Below are 15,929 nucleotides of genomic sequence, written 5' to 3' on the forward strand. Positions count from 1 at the left end.
GCATGTGTGCACCTCGTACGCACCCAGGAAGCAAGTTACGGCCCGATATCTTCATGACCTTAGCAGCACAGGTTCTATCATATCCCATAAATTGTCTAATCCTCTGTGCCTATGCACATCCTTATAACTTTCAATCTCATTACCTAGACTTTTATCCAGCTGTTAATTAAATAAACATGGCATTAACAGCACTTTTTTTCTAGAATTCTATTCCACATAATTTGTGTGAAGACAAAAAAAAATCTTCAAATCTGAATTCTTCCTTTGTGACTTGTTAATTTTGTACAGGCGTCCTCTATTTCTGTTACTAAATTCAAAGTCAAATAACTTGCATACTACAAAAGTCTCTCTGAAGTCTGTATTGTATCCTTTATCAGTCTTCTTTCCCCAGTAAAAACAAGCTCCACTTTGTGAATCTTTTTTCATAATTTAGAGCCCCATGTTCAGAACCGATCACTTTCAATCCTCTAGAAATTACAAACAACATTCTCCGTATGAGCACAGAACTAGAGGACATGGAAATTGAACTCTGCTGAAAAAGGTTTGAGGGGCGAAGGAAGTCTGGAAAGTGATTCAAAGTACTGCTGTTTGGAGAAGAAGATAATGGCCCAGCAGAATTTATTAAATAGCTTTCTTACTGGTGTGGAGACCTTGAAGTCAGAGCTTCCTCTCTGTTACATCACTCTCGTGACGTCACTGACAGACAGCATCCTGGAATGACTCCATTATAAACAGCATGTGGCGTGACTTAGGACAATGTGCAACCAAACGAAAGGCCAGGCAATCTGCAACGCTAACCTATAGGGTGGTTTCCAGGGTCTCTGCAGCCCCAGGGCTATTGTTAGGCCAGTGTGGTTGTCATCGTGACCTGAATGGAGGCTCTTCATTCCAAAAAGAATATTGGCATTTTATAAAACAATTAATACCTTCTGAGGATAATATTTTCCTTTAACAAAAACCAGCAGCATTTTGACCAAAGGTGCTCATTTAGACTTACCTTCCTTTTTACTTAAGTTGAAAAAAATGCACACACTTTCAAAGAAAACTGTTTCTGTAGTCTTTTTAAAGAGGAAGCAAGTAATATGTGATATCACCAGTTATAATCTTCAATGTACAGTGTTGAAATGGGGATAATTTGTCGATCAATTTCTTTGTTTCAGGTTTTGTGTCAGTAAAGGATGGAAAGCCGTGCTCGGCTATACATATTTTTTGCTGTAGCTTTGTGACTGGAGTTTTTAAGATATCCTAAAGTGAGGCAACATTGAATTTGCAATACTACATGCACCTGGATGGTTCTGTCTGAGCAGGCTGCCAACACTAATGAATACTTTAGGCTTGCCTGGCCTATCATTGTTGTGCCTTTGCAGCAATGGAGGCTGTCACGCTAAATTGGAATTAAATCCCCATAATTCCGCTCAGAGCACTTTTAAGAGTAGATTCCTCAATAATGCAGTTCAGTAATTTCCTGGCTGATTTAGACATCACGCTCAGCACAGAGTCCTTGAAGGTTTCATTACAAAATTAATGGCTTTGTGTGCAGGAATCATAAAAAAAAATGCAGTGTTTTGATTTTGAGGATTGATTTTTCAATTTTCTAAGGTTTTCCTCTGCAGATAATTCACATGGGGTGGGTGAGTGAGAGGCTGCTAGGATCTGATTCCAATCAGCTTTACAAGTACAAGTTTCTGGGACTGAAGGGTTCGTCGCTTCACATTTTCAATGCTCCACCGGTAAGAGACAGTGACTATTTAATAATGTATAGGCTGTTGTCACAGATTTTACTTCTTTTTGTTCATATTTTACTCTTGGGCTTTATTTAAATCAATCGGTTTAACTTCTGCATAAGGTTTAAAATTAAGACAAGTATGCGTGTATATAATCACATTTATCTTCCATATGTTTAACGCTTAATTTCTAGGTATTTAGAAGTACAGTAAATACATTATGGTGTACCATTGACTTGTCAAGTAGAGGTTACACAGCCTCAACTTTGAGCAGTGTTGTGCAATATATCAATGCATTCAAAAATAAATGAGTAAAATTATAATATTTGCACTACCCTCATCCAGTTAGATCTCATTAGGTGTCTGCCTTGGCTCAGTGGTAGCATTTTCATCTCTGACTCATAAGCTGATGGCTTCAAGCTCCATTTCAGTGACTTGAGTGCTTAATTTAGGCTGACATTCCAGTGCGGTACTGAAGGAGTGCTGCACTGTCAGAAGTACTGTCCTTTGGATGAGATTTTAAACCAAGACCACGTCTGCCCCCTCAGGTGGGCATAAAATATCCCATGGCACTATTTTGAATGAGAGTTCTCCAGATGTATTTATACCTCATGGAACTTTACTGAGCACAAATTGATTGCTGCATTTCCATATATTACAACAGTGACTACCCTTCAAAAGTGCTTCATTGGCTGTGAAGTGTTTTGGAATTTTCTGAGGTTGTGCACGGTGCTATATGATTGCAAGTACTGTACTTTCTTTATTTCCTGGTGTCATGGGAGCATGTTACTTTGTTCCAAATTTCTTGTGCGATATTATTAACTAATGCATTTGTATAAAATTCCTTTGAATGCTCCTTTAACAAAAGCATTAACCCACAAAATCACATTCTCAGAAAGCATACTCATGGGGTCAAAACTAATGAAGATTAACTTGCTTTTGATGTCCTTCTTTGAATAGGGAAGAAATAAATATCCATTTTTTACTCTATTGTAATACTGTTACTGAAACTATTGGATCTGTACAATCACCAATCGCTGTCATTACCAGAAGTAAAATACTGTGGATGCTGGAAATCTGAAATAAAAACAGAAAATGCTGGAAATACTCAGCATATCAGGCAGCATCTGTGGAGGGAGAAACCGGGCTAACGTTTCAGGTCGATGACCATTTTTCTGACGAAAGGCCACCGACCTGAAATATTAACTCTGTTTCTCTCTCCACAGATGCTGCCTGACCTGCTGAGTATTTCCAGCATTTTCTACTCTCATTGTCATGCTTTGCAACACTTCAAACAAGCAAGTAAGATGTGTCCCAAAATGCCATAAATATATCAGAAATGGACTGAAACACGAATGGGAAAAAAATACACATGCACAATCCACCAGCAGTAAACAGTGGGACTTGGCCTTTATTGCAAAGGGGATGGAGTATAAAAGCAAGAAGTCTTGCTACAGTTATACAGGGTATTGGTGAGGCCACACCTGGAATACTGAGTACAGTTTTAGTTTCTATATTTACGAAAGGATATATTTGCTTTGGAGGCAGTTCAGAGAAGGTTCACTAGATTGATTCTAGAGATGAGGGGGTTGACTTATGAGGAAAGGTTGAGTAGGTTGTGCCTCTACTCATTGGAATTCAGAAGAATGAGAGGTGATCTTATCAAAACGTATAAGATTATGAGGGGACTTGACAAGGTGGATGCAGAGAGGATGTTTCCACTGTTAGGGGAGACTAGAACTAGAGGGCATAATCTTAGAACAAGGGGCCGCCCATTTAAAACTGAGATGAGGAGAAATTTCTTCTCTCGGAGGGTTGTGGATCTGTGGAATTCGCTGCCTCAGAGAGCTGTGGAAGCTGGGACATTGAATAAATTTAAGACAGAAATAGACAGTTCCTTAAACAATAAGGGAATAAGGGGTTATGGAGAGTGGGCAGGGAAGTGGATCTGAGTCCATGATCGGATCAGCCATGATCGTATTAAATGGCAGAGCAGGCTCGAGGGGCCGTAAGGCCTTCTCCTGCTCCTATTTCTTATGTTCTTATGTTCTTATGATTCATGGACTATACATAAGCAATAAATTTGTTGGGTGTCCTAAGCATATACAAACTTTTACATTACTGGCCCTGAAATTCATAGGCCTGGGAATGTTCTGCTGCAGTGCACGGCCAAAATTTGGGGATGGACTTGACAATTGTCCTTTTTTTGTAAAACGGCAAAATAAATCTGACAGACTCACCTCTGTGCAGCCAGTTCTGACACCAGAAGAAGAGGCGAGGCTGGCAGAAGGATCCGTCAGAAATCCTGCCAGCTTCCCCTCTTTTGCACTGAATGTGAAGTGTGTTTGCATGATGTCTGGTGCAGGCATACTTGTATGCCAGAATAACATCCTGGTGGAAGTAGGGCCAAGACTGCTGGTCTCCTAACTGCAATCAATTGCAGAGCCACCATCAACCAGAATGCCGTCCCACTTCCCCATCCAGATGTAGTGACAAGTGCCGCTGAAAAATTATTGCCCCTTCCCCAACCCCACCGCAAGAGGAAATCAGTCAAGAATCGTTAAAAATAGCATAGACAATCACCTGCTTTATGTACATGACCTCAGGATTTGGGACAGGATCCAGGCTGAGGTAATCTGTCAGTGAAAGTCCCACTTTATTATATTTCTGCCATTGGAGTGAGGCTCCAGGAATCTAGGGCCATTGTTTTCTATTGAATAATATATAATATATATATACACATAAATCCCGTCTATTGTTGAATGAAGTAAAGTAGAATTAGAAAAACTAGGGAACAATAGGACATTTGTGACAAACAGAAAAAAATCACTTTCTCGGCGACTTACGTGTTATTAAGTGAAGGTTGAGCTAATGTTACGTGGAACTCGAGGACGTGGACGGATATTTTTTTCTTTGGCCTTATCTATATTAAATCAAATGGACTTACAGTGATATTATGAACTGACCAACATTTTAATAAAGGAGCTCAGAATCCAGACTATGGCCAGGAATTTGCTGCAGCTGTATTATTGGTGACGATTGCCATAAGTAATACTGTTGTTTGCCTCGATCCTCCAGTGCTGAACCAAAGCCAAAATGAGAAACTCCTTATCATACACCACAGCAATGATACTGGTGATCGCAAGCAGCTATGAAGTGACTCTACCGCTCAAAAGCAGGCCAGCGGTGTACACAGGGCATTTTCTTTGGAGACAGCCATGCTACTACTCAATGGGGATCCCATTGCTGTTTATAAAATGGAAGAAAGCAGGTGACCTTCAAAATGAACACACATCAAAATGCCTTGAACAGTCTTCGAAAGTATCTTTGCAGTTACCTCCAGGATGTTGTTGATAATTCACAAATTCTCAATGATCCTGGACAAATCTCAACTGCAATTAGAGTTTATTTGTAACTTTCTGTTATTGGTGCAGCATCTCTAATGGTAAATCCGAGATTCATTCTGAATCCCGAGTAGTGATTATTAGCAAAGTCCACAGCTTGCAGTGACTTACTTGGCCATTGTTGGAACATAAGAACATAGGAATTCGGAGAAGAGTAAGCCATTTGGCAGAAAAAAAATCAAAGAGCAAGTTATTATTTAAATGGAGAAAGATTGCAAAGTGCTGCAGTACAGTGGGACCTGGGAGTACTTGTGCATGAAACACAAAAGGATAGTATGCAGATACAGCAAGTGATCAAGATTGCCAATGGAATCTTGGCCTTTATTGCAAAGGGGATGGAGTATAAAAACTATACAGGGTATTGGTGAGGCCACTGCGTGCAATTTTGGTTTCCATATTTACGAAAGGATATACTTGCTGTGGAGGCAGTTCAGAGAAGATTCACTAGGTTGATCCTGGGGATGAGGGGGTTGACTTATGAGGAAAGGTTGAGTAGGTTGGGCCTCTGCTCATTGGAATTCAGAAGAATGAAAGGTGATCTTATCAAAACGTGTAAGATTATGAGGGGGCTTGACAAGGTGGATTAGAGAGGATCTTTCCACTGATGGGGGAGACTAGAACTAGAGGGCATGATCTTAGAATAAGGGACCGCCCATTTAAAACAGAGTTGAGGAGAAATTTCTTCTCTCAGAGGGTTGTAAATCTGTGGAATTTGCTGCCTCAAAGAGCTGTGGAAGCTGGGACATTGAATAAATTTTAGATAGAAATAGATAGTTTCTTAAATGATAAGGGGTTATGGGGAGCAGGCAGGGAAGTGGAGCTGAGTCCATGATCAGTTCAGCCAAGATCTTATTGAATGGCGGAGCAGGCTCGAGGGGCCGTATGGCTGTTCTTATTTCTTATGTTCTTATACGGCCCCTCGAGCCTGCTCCACCATTCAATAAGATAATGGCTGGCCTTTAACCTCAACTCCACTTTCTCGTCCGATCTCCAAATCCCTTGATTCCCCTCGACTCCAAAAATCTCTCTATCTCAGCCTTGAATATATTCAACGATGCTGCAGCCATAGTCCTTTGGAATAGCGAATTTCAAAGTTTCACAACAGAAGTTTATCACTTTTGAAAGCAGCCCATGGAGAGTGTTATTTGTTTCACATTTAGATTATGTATACACACCTTTTGTTATTGAAAGAACTGCACATTTGGTGCACTATGTGTTAACTTTCATCAATTGTCTATAAATCAAAATTGGCATTTAAAAAGCAGTGTTGTCCCAAAGTCCAAACTTCCTTTGATACAAAAATCTTCATTATAAATAGTTTCAATGGGCCCAAGTTTCGGGCCGCGCCTAGAACGGCGCAGCCCCGACCTGGACGCCCGTTTCTCGCGCCACAAAGTGCGCCTAAAAAAAACTTCCAGATTCTCCGGCTCCCTGCTGGTCTTCTTGAGTCGGACGCGGCGCAGTACGAGATGTAGGGGGCGGAGCCAGGTCCTTGCGCTGAAAACAGTGCCGGGACCTCTGCACATGCGCGCTACAGTGGGCGCGCATGTCCAGTAGCTCCAGGTGCCCGAAACTGTGTGGGAGGAGCCGAAGCACACAGCCCCTAGTCCTGGCCGAAATGCCTCACTGGGGCTGCGTGCATAAGGCTGCCTCCCACGCCCAGCTCCTGCTTCCTCCCGACCCGATTCGAATCCAGCTCCCCCCCCACATCCCCCCGCCCCCGGACCGGACCCGACCCGCGCTCCCCCTCCCCCACGCCACCCGACATGACCTCCCTCTCCCTCCCCCCCCGACCCGAACCGAACCTCCCTCCCTCCCACCACCCCCCCGACCCGACCCGACCCGCGCTCCCGACCCCCCCCCCCCCCAGACCGGACCCAACCCAACCTGACCTCCCTCCCCCCGCCCCCGACACGAACCGACCCGCGCTCCCTCCCTCCCCCCCCTACCCGAACCAACCCGACCTCCATCCTCCCCCCCCCGACCCGACCCGTGCTCCAGACCGCGCCCCCCACTCCCCCGCGGACCGGACCCGACCCGAATTGACCCGCGCTCCCCCCGACCCGACCTGCGCTCCTGACCCCAGACCCCGGACCCGACCTGACCCAACGCCACCTACCTGTAAATCTGGTGCTGGGGACGGGCTCTGCCCGAAGTCTTGGGCCCGGCCGGGCCTGGCCCGTTCAGCCTCCCCACCGCCCCCTTCTCCTTTCCCCCCCTTCTCCTTCCCCCCCTTCTCCTTCCCCCCTCTCCTTTCCCCCCCTCTCCTTTCCCCCCTTCTCCTTTCCCCCCCTTCTCCTCTCCCCCCACCTTCTCCTCTCCCCCCTTTCCTCTTTCCCCCTTTCCCCTCCCCCTCCCCCCCTTTCCCCTTCCCCTCTCCCCTCCCCTTCTCCTTCCCCTCTCCCCCCCTTCTCCTCCTCCCCCTTCCCCTCCTCCCCCCTCCCCTCCTCCCCCCTTCTCCTCCTCCCCCCCTTCTCTCCCCCCTTCTCTCCCCCATCCCCTTTCTCCCCCCTCCCCCTTCTCCCCCCTCCCCCTTCTCCTCCTTCCCTCCCCCTTCTCCCCATCCCTCCCCCTTCCCTCCCTCCCCTTCTGCCTCCCTCCCTTCCCTCCCTCTGCTCCCCCCTCTCTCCCTCTGCCCCCCACCCCTCCTCCTCCTCCCCTTGCTGTCAGAAACACAGACACTGACAGACAGAGAGTGAGAGACACACACAGACAGACAGACAGAGAGATAGAGACACTGACAGAGACACATTGGGGGGAGCATCCCAGCACGCTGTTGGAGGGCTCCCGGTGCTGCAGTCGGTAAATAGAGAATATTTTCTTTATTGATTTTTTTAAAAATTCGTTCTTATTAATTTTTTTTGATTGATTTATTTTTTGATTTATTGATGTTTTTATCATTTATTATTGATGATGGCTCTTTATTTGTAAAACTGAAGTGTTTAATGTTTGTAAACTTCCCTTTAAACCGCCCCCCCCATTCCCTACGCCTGATTTGTAACCTACGCCTGATTTTCTAAAGTGTAGACAAGGTTTTTTCCAGCGTACCAAAATCTTCACTTATTCCATTCCAAGTTAGTTTGGAGTAAGTTTTCACTGCCGAAACTTTGAAAACAGGCATAAGTGGCCGGACACGCCCCCTTTTGAAAAATAAATTCTGTTCCAAAGTGAAACTGTTCTAACTGACTAGAACTGGAGCAAACTAAATGCCGAGAATTTGAATTTCTAAGATACTCCATTCTACGTAGTAATGGTGAATGCCCTTATTACCACCGCTAAAGTCCCAGGAAATTATGATGTTGGTGAATAACGCCACTGTTATAGCAACACTCTAATTTTATGGGAGTTTAGTGCCATTTTGCCACCGTTGAAAGCTGTTGCTCCAAAAAATCAGGAGCAACTGAGGCTGAAACTTGGGCCCTAAATCTGGATATTTGAACCACAACTATCAGTTTATCATAATCATCTCAATAATAACAGATTTATTGAGCCCTATTCTCAAGCATCTTTCTGCAATAAAATGGCTTTAATGCAGCAAATTAGCCCTCATCACTGTTTACAATGGAAGGTGGAGCTTGCACAATGGTTCTTTCCAGCTTTCAACGGTGGCAAAATGGCACTAAACTCCCATAAAATTAGGGTGTTGCTATAACAGTGGCGTTATTCACCAACATCATAATTTCCTGGGACTTTAGCGGTGGTAATAAGGGCATTCACCATTACTACGGTGCCACGACCCAGCAAATTCCTGGCCAATATTGCTCCTTCAAATTCTTCCCACAGGGAGCGAGGGACTCTGCAGAGCTTCATTTGTCTGAAGTTTATCGGTGGCTGGTGATCTCTCAGGAGGTCGAATGGGCTGGTAAAGCCCACGATACAGTGACTTGACTCAGCCTGTGAAGGAAAAGGAGTTTTAAAACATTTTCTTTCCAAATTTTAACATGTTTTTATGTCTGCTCCTCCGACCCTCAGACCTAAACTTCCATGCTGTGAGAGCGCTACTGCCAAGCTAGAGTTGTCATAATGGCCTCAGTGAGAAACAGCTCAAGGGTTGCCACATATCAAGCATTGTGAATCCCTAAAATGAGCGAGTGGAAAAAAATGCTCATGTAAAGCTGATCCTACAGAAAAGGGTGTGGGGTAAAAGATAATGTACTCATCAGGCACATAATACTGTGAGATTCATCTTTCTCATTCAACATCCTGAAGACAGACAGAAACTTACTACAAGACAGAAACATTAAGACCCCAGCACCAGAGTGTACCCAACTCCTTACTTCTCACCAACATGGCAACAGCAAGCTCTCCCTCACCCACACCACCCTCTCCCTCCAAGTCAAGGCTGAAATATATTCAGTGAACCCCTCCAGAAACTTTGAGAAACTCACTTATTGAGCCCAAGTTTCCACATGATTTGCGCCTGATTTTTAGGAGCAACTGGTGGAGAACGGACTATCTTAGAAATCGCAATTCTCCACATTTTTTTTTTCTGCAGTTCTAGTCAGGTAGAACAGTTCTACTTTGGAACAGAATTTTTTCTTCAAAAGGGGGCGTGTCCGGCCACGGACACCTGATTTGAAAGTTTCCACAGTGAAAATGTACTCCAAACTAAAGTAGAATGGAGCAAGTGAAGATTTTTGTAGAACTGAAAAACCTGTTCTACACATTAAAAAATCAGGCGCAGGTTACAAATTAGGCGTCCAGAACGAGGTGGGGGGGGGGGAAGGGAAGTCATTAAATTCTACAATAAATCCTTATTTATACTTATACAAATATTATACAAATAAATCCAACCTGAATAAACATTTATAAGCAAAGAAAAGATTAAATAAACCATCTTCCTACCTGTGTGAAAGTGCTTCAGGCAGGCCTTTCGGGTCCACAGCACCAGATTTACAGGTAGGTGGCGTTGGGTTGGGTCGGGTCGGGGAGGTTCGGTTCGGTTCGGTTTGGGTCGGGGGCGGGGGGGGGGAGAGAGAGAGGGAGGGAGGGGAGAGAGAGAGGGAGGGAGGGGAGAGAGAGGGAGGGAGGGGGGAGAGAGGGAGAGAGGGGGAGAGAGGGAGGGAGGGCGGAGAGAGGGGGGGAGGGGGGAGAGGAGAGGGAGAGGAGAGGAGGGAGGGGGGTCTGAGGAGGGGGGGGAGAGGAGAGGGAGAGGGAGGTGGAGAGGAGAGGGAGAGGGGGGGTAGAGGAGAGGGAGAGGGGGGGGGGAAGAGCTCAGGTCGGATCCAGTCCGGGAGCGGGAGTCGGGTCGGGTCCAGTGGGGGGGAGCGCGGGTCGAGGGGACGGGAGGGCGGGTCGGGTTGGGTCCAGTCGGGGGGGCGGGGAGCGCGGGTTGGGTCGGGTCGGGGGGGGGCGCGGGTGTTGGGTCTGGTCCGGAGGCAGGGGGGGTGGGGAGCGGGTGTCGGGTCTGGTCTGGTCCGGAGGCAGGGGGAGGGGGGGCGGGGAGCGAGTGTCGGGTCTGGTCGGGGGGGGGAGCAGGAGCTGACCGTGGGAGGAGCCTTATTCATGCAGCCCCAGTGAGGCCATTCAGCCAGGGTAGGGGCTGCGTGCTTCGGGCCCCTCCCACACAGTTTCGGGCGCCTGGAGTTACTGCACTTGCGTGCCCACTGTCGCGCGCATGTGCAGAGGTACCGGCACTGTTTTCAGCGCAGGGACCTGGCTCCGCCCCCCCACAGCTCGTGCTGGCTGCGCCGAGGGCCAGAGGACCTGTAAGTAGGTGGAGAATACCGAGGATTTTTTTAGGTGCACTTTGTGGCGCGAAAAACGGGCATCCAGGTCGGGACTGCGCCATTCTAGGCGCGTGTGGAAACTTGGGCCCATTATACTGGGCAGTAAATACCCACTCCAACAGACACCATGTAGAACCCCTTCCCCTACCACTAGAACACTGCCCCAACCAATAAAAATCAAATGTGGAGCGGACAGGGAAGTGGAGCTGAGCCCAAGATCAGATCAGCCGTGATCTCATTAAGTGGCGGAGCAGGCTCCAGGGGCCAAATGGCCTACTCCTGCTCCTATTTCTTATGTTCTTAAATATAAGACACTGTCAGGTAGCAAATTGATGGAAGAGCCAGTAAACTAGGAGAGCTTTTTCCATCCTCTGTGTGATTAAAAAAAAGTCAACCCCCCCGCTCACGCCCACCCAACCACAGTATTCTGGGGATCAAATTAATGAATTCAGTCAGGAAAAGGGAAATGTAAAAACTAAAGCCTAAAACACTGGGCCTGAATTTGCAGTCGGAAGCTCCCGTGGCCAAATGCCTCCGAACTGCAAGAAAAGTATGAATCTATTTGTTGGTCCGAGAGGTTCGGACACTTGTGTTCTCGGGCCTCTACGCGTACATCTGCGTAAAGGGCACAAGCAGTTCACAAACGCCCCTGGGATCATGTGGGTCGGCCCAACCAATCAAAATGGATATTCCCATTATGCTTATGGGAATTCCATTACGTACACAATCCCCATATCATCATCATCTTAGGCAGTCCCTCAAAATGAGGGGGAGCCAATTTAAAACCGAGTTGAGAAGGAATTTCTTCTCCCAGAGGGTTGTGAATCTGTGGAATTCTCTGCCCAAGGAAGCAGTTGAGGCTAGCTCATTGAATGTATTCAAATCACAGATAGATTTTTAACCGACAAGGGAATTAAGGGTTACGGGGAGAGGGCGGGTAAGTGGAGCTGAGTCCACGGCCAGATCAGCCATAATCTTATTGAATGATGGAGCAGGCTCGAGGGGCTAGATGGCCTACTCCTGTTCCTAATTCTTATGTTCTTATGACTTGCTTCCACTCCAAAAAGGGATGAGTTCACAGGTGTTTCAATAAAGGACCTAATATTCCAGATCCTAAACTACATCTTGAAGGGTACAAGATGCCTGTGCATGGATTTTTTTTAATGTGTGGTGGCCGTTGCACACCAGCCACTACACGGGCTTGACAGAGTTAGGTCTTGGTCCAGTGGCATGGATTACCCAAGACGACTGGAGTCCAGCTCTGCTGCATGGGCCTAGTGCGCACACATAAACAGCTGCCCCTGGGCTCACGCCTCTCCTGGCCCCGAACTCACATCTCTCCCGGGTCCTGATTACTTCCCTCTACATTCTCTCGCCGCTCCTTCGCCCCGACCTCGCCGCTCCTGCTGCACCTGCCCACACTCCAATCACCAACCTCGACTTGATGACGTCCGTCTTCGCTGTTGTCACCCTCCTGCACCAACTCACGCTGTACCTTGCAGTGGTACGCCGCCACGTTGTCCAGGGGCCACCGCTCGCTGCTCCTTTTATGGGGCCGACTTGCCGCTGATGGTCTCTCGCAGGTCGGGGCTGCCACGTTGTCCAGGGACCGCCGCTCCTTACTCTAGGCTAGTTAACCAGGGGCTGTACTGTAGGCTAATTAACCAGAGACCGTACTGTAGGCTAGTTAACCAGGGAACATACTGTAGGCTAGTTAACTAGGGACCGAACTGTAGGCTAGTTAACCAGAGACTGTACTGTCGGCTAGTTAACCAGGGAGCGTACTGTAGGCTAGTTAACCAGGGTCCAAACTGTAGGCTAGTTAACCAGAGACTGTATTGTAGGCTAGTTAACCAGGGAGCGTACTGTAGGCTAGTTAACCAGGGAGCGTACTGTAGGCTAGTTAACCAGAGACTGTACTGTAGGCTAGTTAACCAGGGAGCGTACTGTCGGCTAATTAACCAGGGACCGAACTGTAGGCTAGTTAACCAGAGACTACTGTAGGCTAGTTAACCAGTATGGTCTCTGGTTAACTAGCGTACAGTACGGAATCCATATAAGCATGAATAGGAATACCCTAAAAAACACAATTACACACCAGGTAAATAAAAATACATTATTACATGTTCAAAATTAATTAAAATACAATTTAAATACAATTTAAAACAAAAATTTACATTTTTGAAAAATAAATTTAAACATGTTAAAGGGATTAAAAAAAGATTTTTTCTGTTTAAATAATTTAAATAAAATTTTTAAAATTATTTTAATATTTATTTAAACTCTTATGCTGGTAAATGAATGCCTTACGCCTGTTTTTACCAGGCGTAAGAGTTTCACAGGCATTCGCTGGGTCACCTAACTCTCCACCAGCAAATGTCCATTTCCCGGGGATGCGTTGGATCTGTAAAGCTGAAACTTGACAGATCACAAGTTCTGGGTCTTCACGCTCACGCATTGCATGGGGAATCACGGAACTTGCAGGGTACTTACGGGTGCGATTGAGGTTATAGGACCAGGAAAAACTGGGCCAATATCGAAAAGTAGGCAGAACCTTGTAACTTAATTTGAATGCTGTCAATTTCCAATGTCTTTGATTGTTAACACAATTCAACTTGGCATATATTGATAGATGCATGGAAGAATCGATATGTCCCTCAGAGATATCCTCCTTATAAAATGGGTTATTAATCTATGGGATTAGAGCTATGTATTCCAAATTAAATCAAGTGAACTAAAAACATGATGGGACATAATTTCCAATTACAACAGACATTTAGCACAGTGTACTATATTCCTCTGTGAGCTTTTGTTAGGCAGGTAATAACTCATTTAAAATAAACAGGTTAACATCAGCATTAAGGTAGTGTGTCGAGGAATGGGGTATGAGCCAGATAAAAGTTGCTGATTAAAAAAATGTACCCTGAAATAGCAAAAATGTTTCAAAAGCCTTTGGAGGGTTTGCTTGAATCGTGTCTGCAAAATGAAAGTAAAGAGAAAGGATGTTATGGAGTATTCTCTTAATGATGATCTCTAAATTAGAATTTATTAAACCAAAGAGCAGAAATCTTTCAAGCCACCTAAACAAGCACTGACAATAACTATTATGTCCGTAATGTACTTATGAATGACTCCACGAGATAATGTGTTGTACTCAAACTGTAGTGACCTTGGTCCTTTATTCCAAACTCCAGAGTGAGGAAACCGCATGGTGGCTCCCCTTTTATATCACCTCTACCACCAGGGCAGAAAACCCCGGTCTCCACCAGTTGCACCCTCTAGTGGTGCCAGCATGTATATACACAGTGTAAACCTGATTGAAAGTACATCAGGTAAACAAGTCTCCATCTTATGCAACTATACAGTGACTACACAAAGAGTATATCTATAGTCTGCATATATAAAAATAACTACTGGCAAAAGTATAATTGGCTCACTGTTTACAACCATGCACTATGTCTTGATGTACCAACAAGCATGACTATTGCCTATTGACTTCACCATTTGGGAAATACAATAACATTGGCTCAGTGTGTGTTTCAGCTCAGGCTCAGTGGGTAGCACACTTGCCTCCAGGGACTTAAACACATAAATCTAGGCTGGCACTCCAGTGCAGTGCTGAGGGAGTGCTGCACTGCCATCTTTCAGATGAAACTTTAAACCAACATCCTGTCTGCTCTCTGAAGTGGATGTGAAAGATCCCATGGCACTATTTTGAAGAACAGCAGGGGAGTTATCCCCGGTGCCCTGGCCAATATTTATCCCACAATCAACATAACAAAAAAACAGACTATCTGGTTATTGTCACAATGCTGTTTGTGGGAGCTTGCTATGTGCAAATTGGCTGCCACATTTCCTACATTACAACAGTGACTACACACCAAATGTATTTCATTGGTTATAAAGTGCTTTGAGACATCAGTGAATGGCACTATAGAAATCCAATCTTTCTTTCCTTCTTAGAAACTTACATAAACCTAATGACACAGCCTTGCTTATTTCCTCAGTTAATAAATAGGAAAGGAACAATCTTAGGAAAACTTTTCTTTCATGGATTTGTATTCAAATGTGTATGACAGGCATCTGTCAATCACCCTCTAGTGGCTGAGTATAAAGAAACACTCATATGGTGATCATCTCCTGGAGCTCCATGGGCCACATGTAAGAGTTACAGTATGGATACTAATCCATTTTTAATACTATCAGTAGAGTTAATGAAGCGTTGCAACATTTTGTTATTATTTTTAACCTGAGGAAGCCTGTAAAAGCAGTGCAAACTTCCATATTGTATCTTGCTTGCTTATTTGCCACATTCAATAAAACTGTTCCATCATTTAAAGCAGTGGTGGGCAAAATACGGCCCACAGGCCATATCCGGCCCGCCAAGTCATTCTATCCGAGGGAGGGAGAACAGCTAGTTGTCGTGGTGCACATTGGTACCAACGACATAGGTAAAAAAAAGGGATGAGGTCCTACGAAACGAATTTAAGGAGCTAGGAGCTAAATTCAAAAGTAGGACCTCAAAAGTAGTAATCTCGGGATTGCTACCAGTGCCACATGCTAGTCAGAGTAGGAATCGCAGGATAGCGCAGATGAATACGTGGCTTGAGCAGTGGTGCAGCAGAGAGGGATTCAAATTCCTGGGGCATTGGAACCGGTTCTGGGGGAGGTGGGACCAGTACAAACCGGACGGTCTGCACTTGGGCAGGACCGGAACCAATGTCCTAGGGGGAGTGTTTGCTAGTGCTGTTGGGGAGGAGTTAAACTAATATGGCAGGGGGATGGGAACCAATGCAGGGAGACAGAGGGAAACAAAAAGGAGACAAAAGCAAAAGACAGAAAGGAGATGAGGAAAAGTGGAGGGCAGAGAAACACAAGGCAAAGAACAAAAAGGGCCACTGTACAGCAAAATTCTAAAAGGACAAAGGGTGTTAAAAAAAACAAGCCTGAAGGCTTTGTGTCTTAATGCAAGGAGTATCCGTAATAAGGTGGATGAATTAACTGTGCAAATAGATGTTAACAAATATGAAGTGATTAGGATTACAGAGACGTGGCTCCAGGATGATCAGGGC

The 15,929-nt window shown here is 45.5% G+C and overlaps 1 protein-coding gene across 1 annotated transcript in view; it reads left to right on the top strand.

Moving 5' to 3' along the window:
- sntg2 (syntrophin, gamma 2) overlaps nt 1-15,929 on the top strand; it is a 403,287-nt gene that overhangs the window by 283,441 nt on the left and 103,917 nt on the right. Inside the window, exon 12 of the mRNA XM_070884354.1 lies at nt 1,614-1,730. Within this exon, the coding sequence (XP_070740455.1) occupies nt 1,614-1,730 (117 nt within the window). The remainder of the gene's footprint in view (nt 1-1,613; nt 1,731-15,929) is intronic.

This window comes from Pristiophorus japonicus, chromosome 7, assembly GCF_044704955.1.
Source record: "Pristiophorus japonicus isolate sPriJap1 chromosome 7, sPriJap1.hap1, whole genome shotgun sequence".
Classification (NCBI taxonomy): Eukaryota; Metazoa; Chordata; class Chondrichthyes; family Pristiophoridae; genus Pristiophorus; species Pristiophorus japonicus.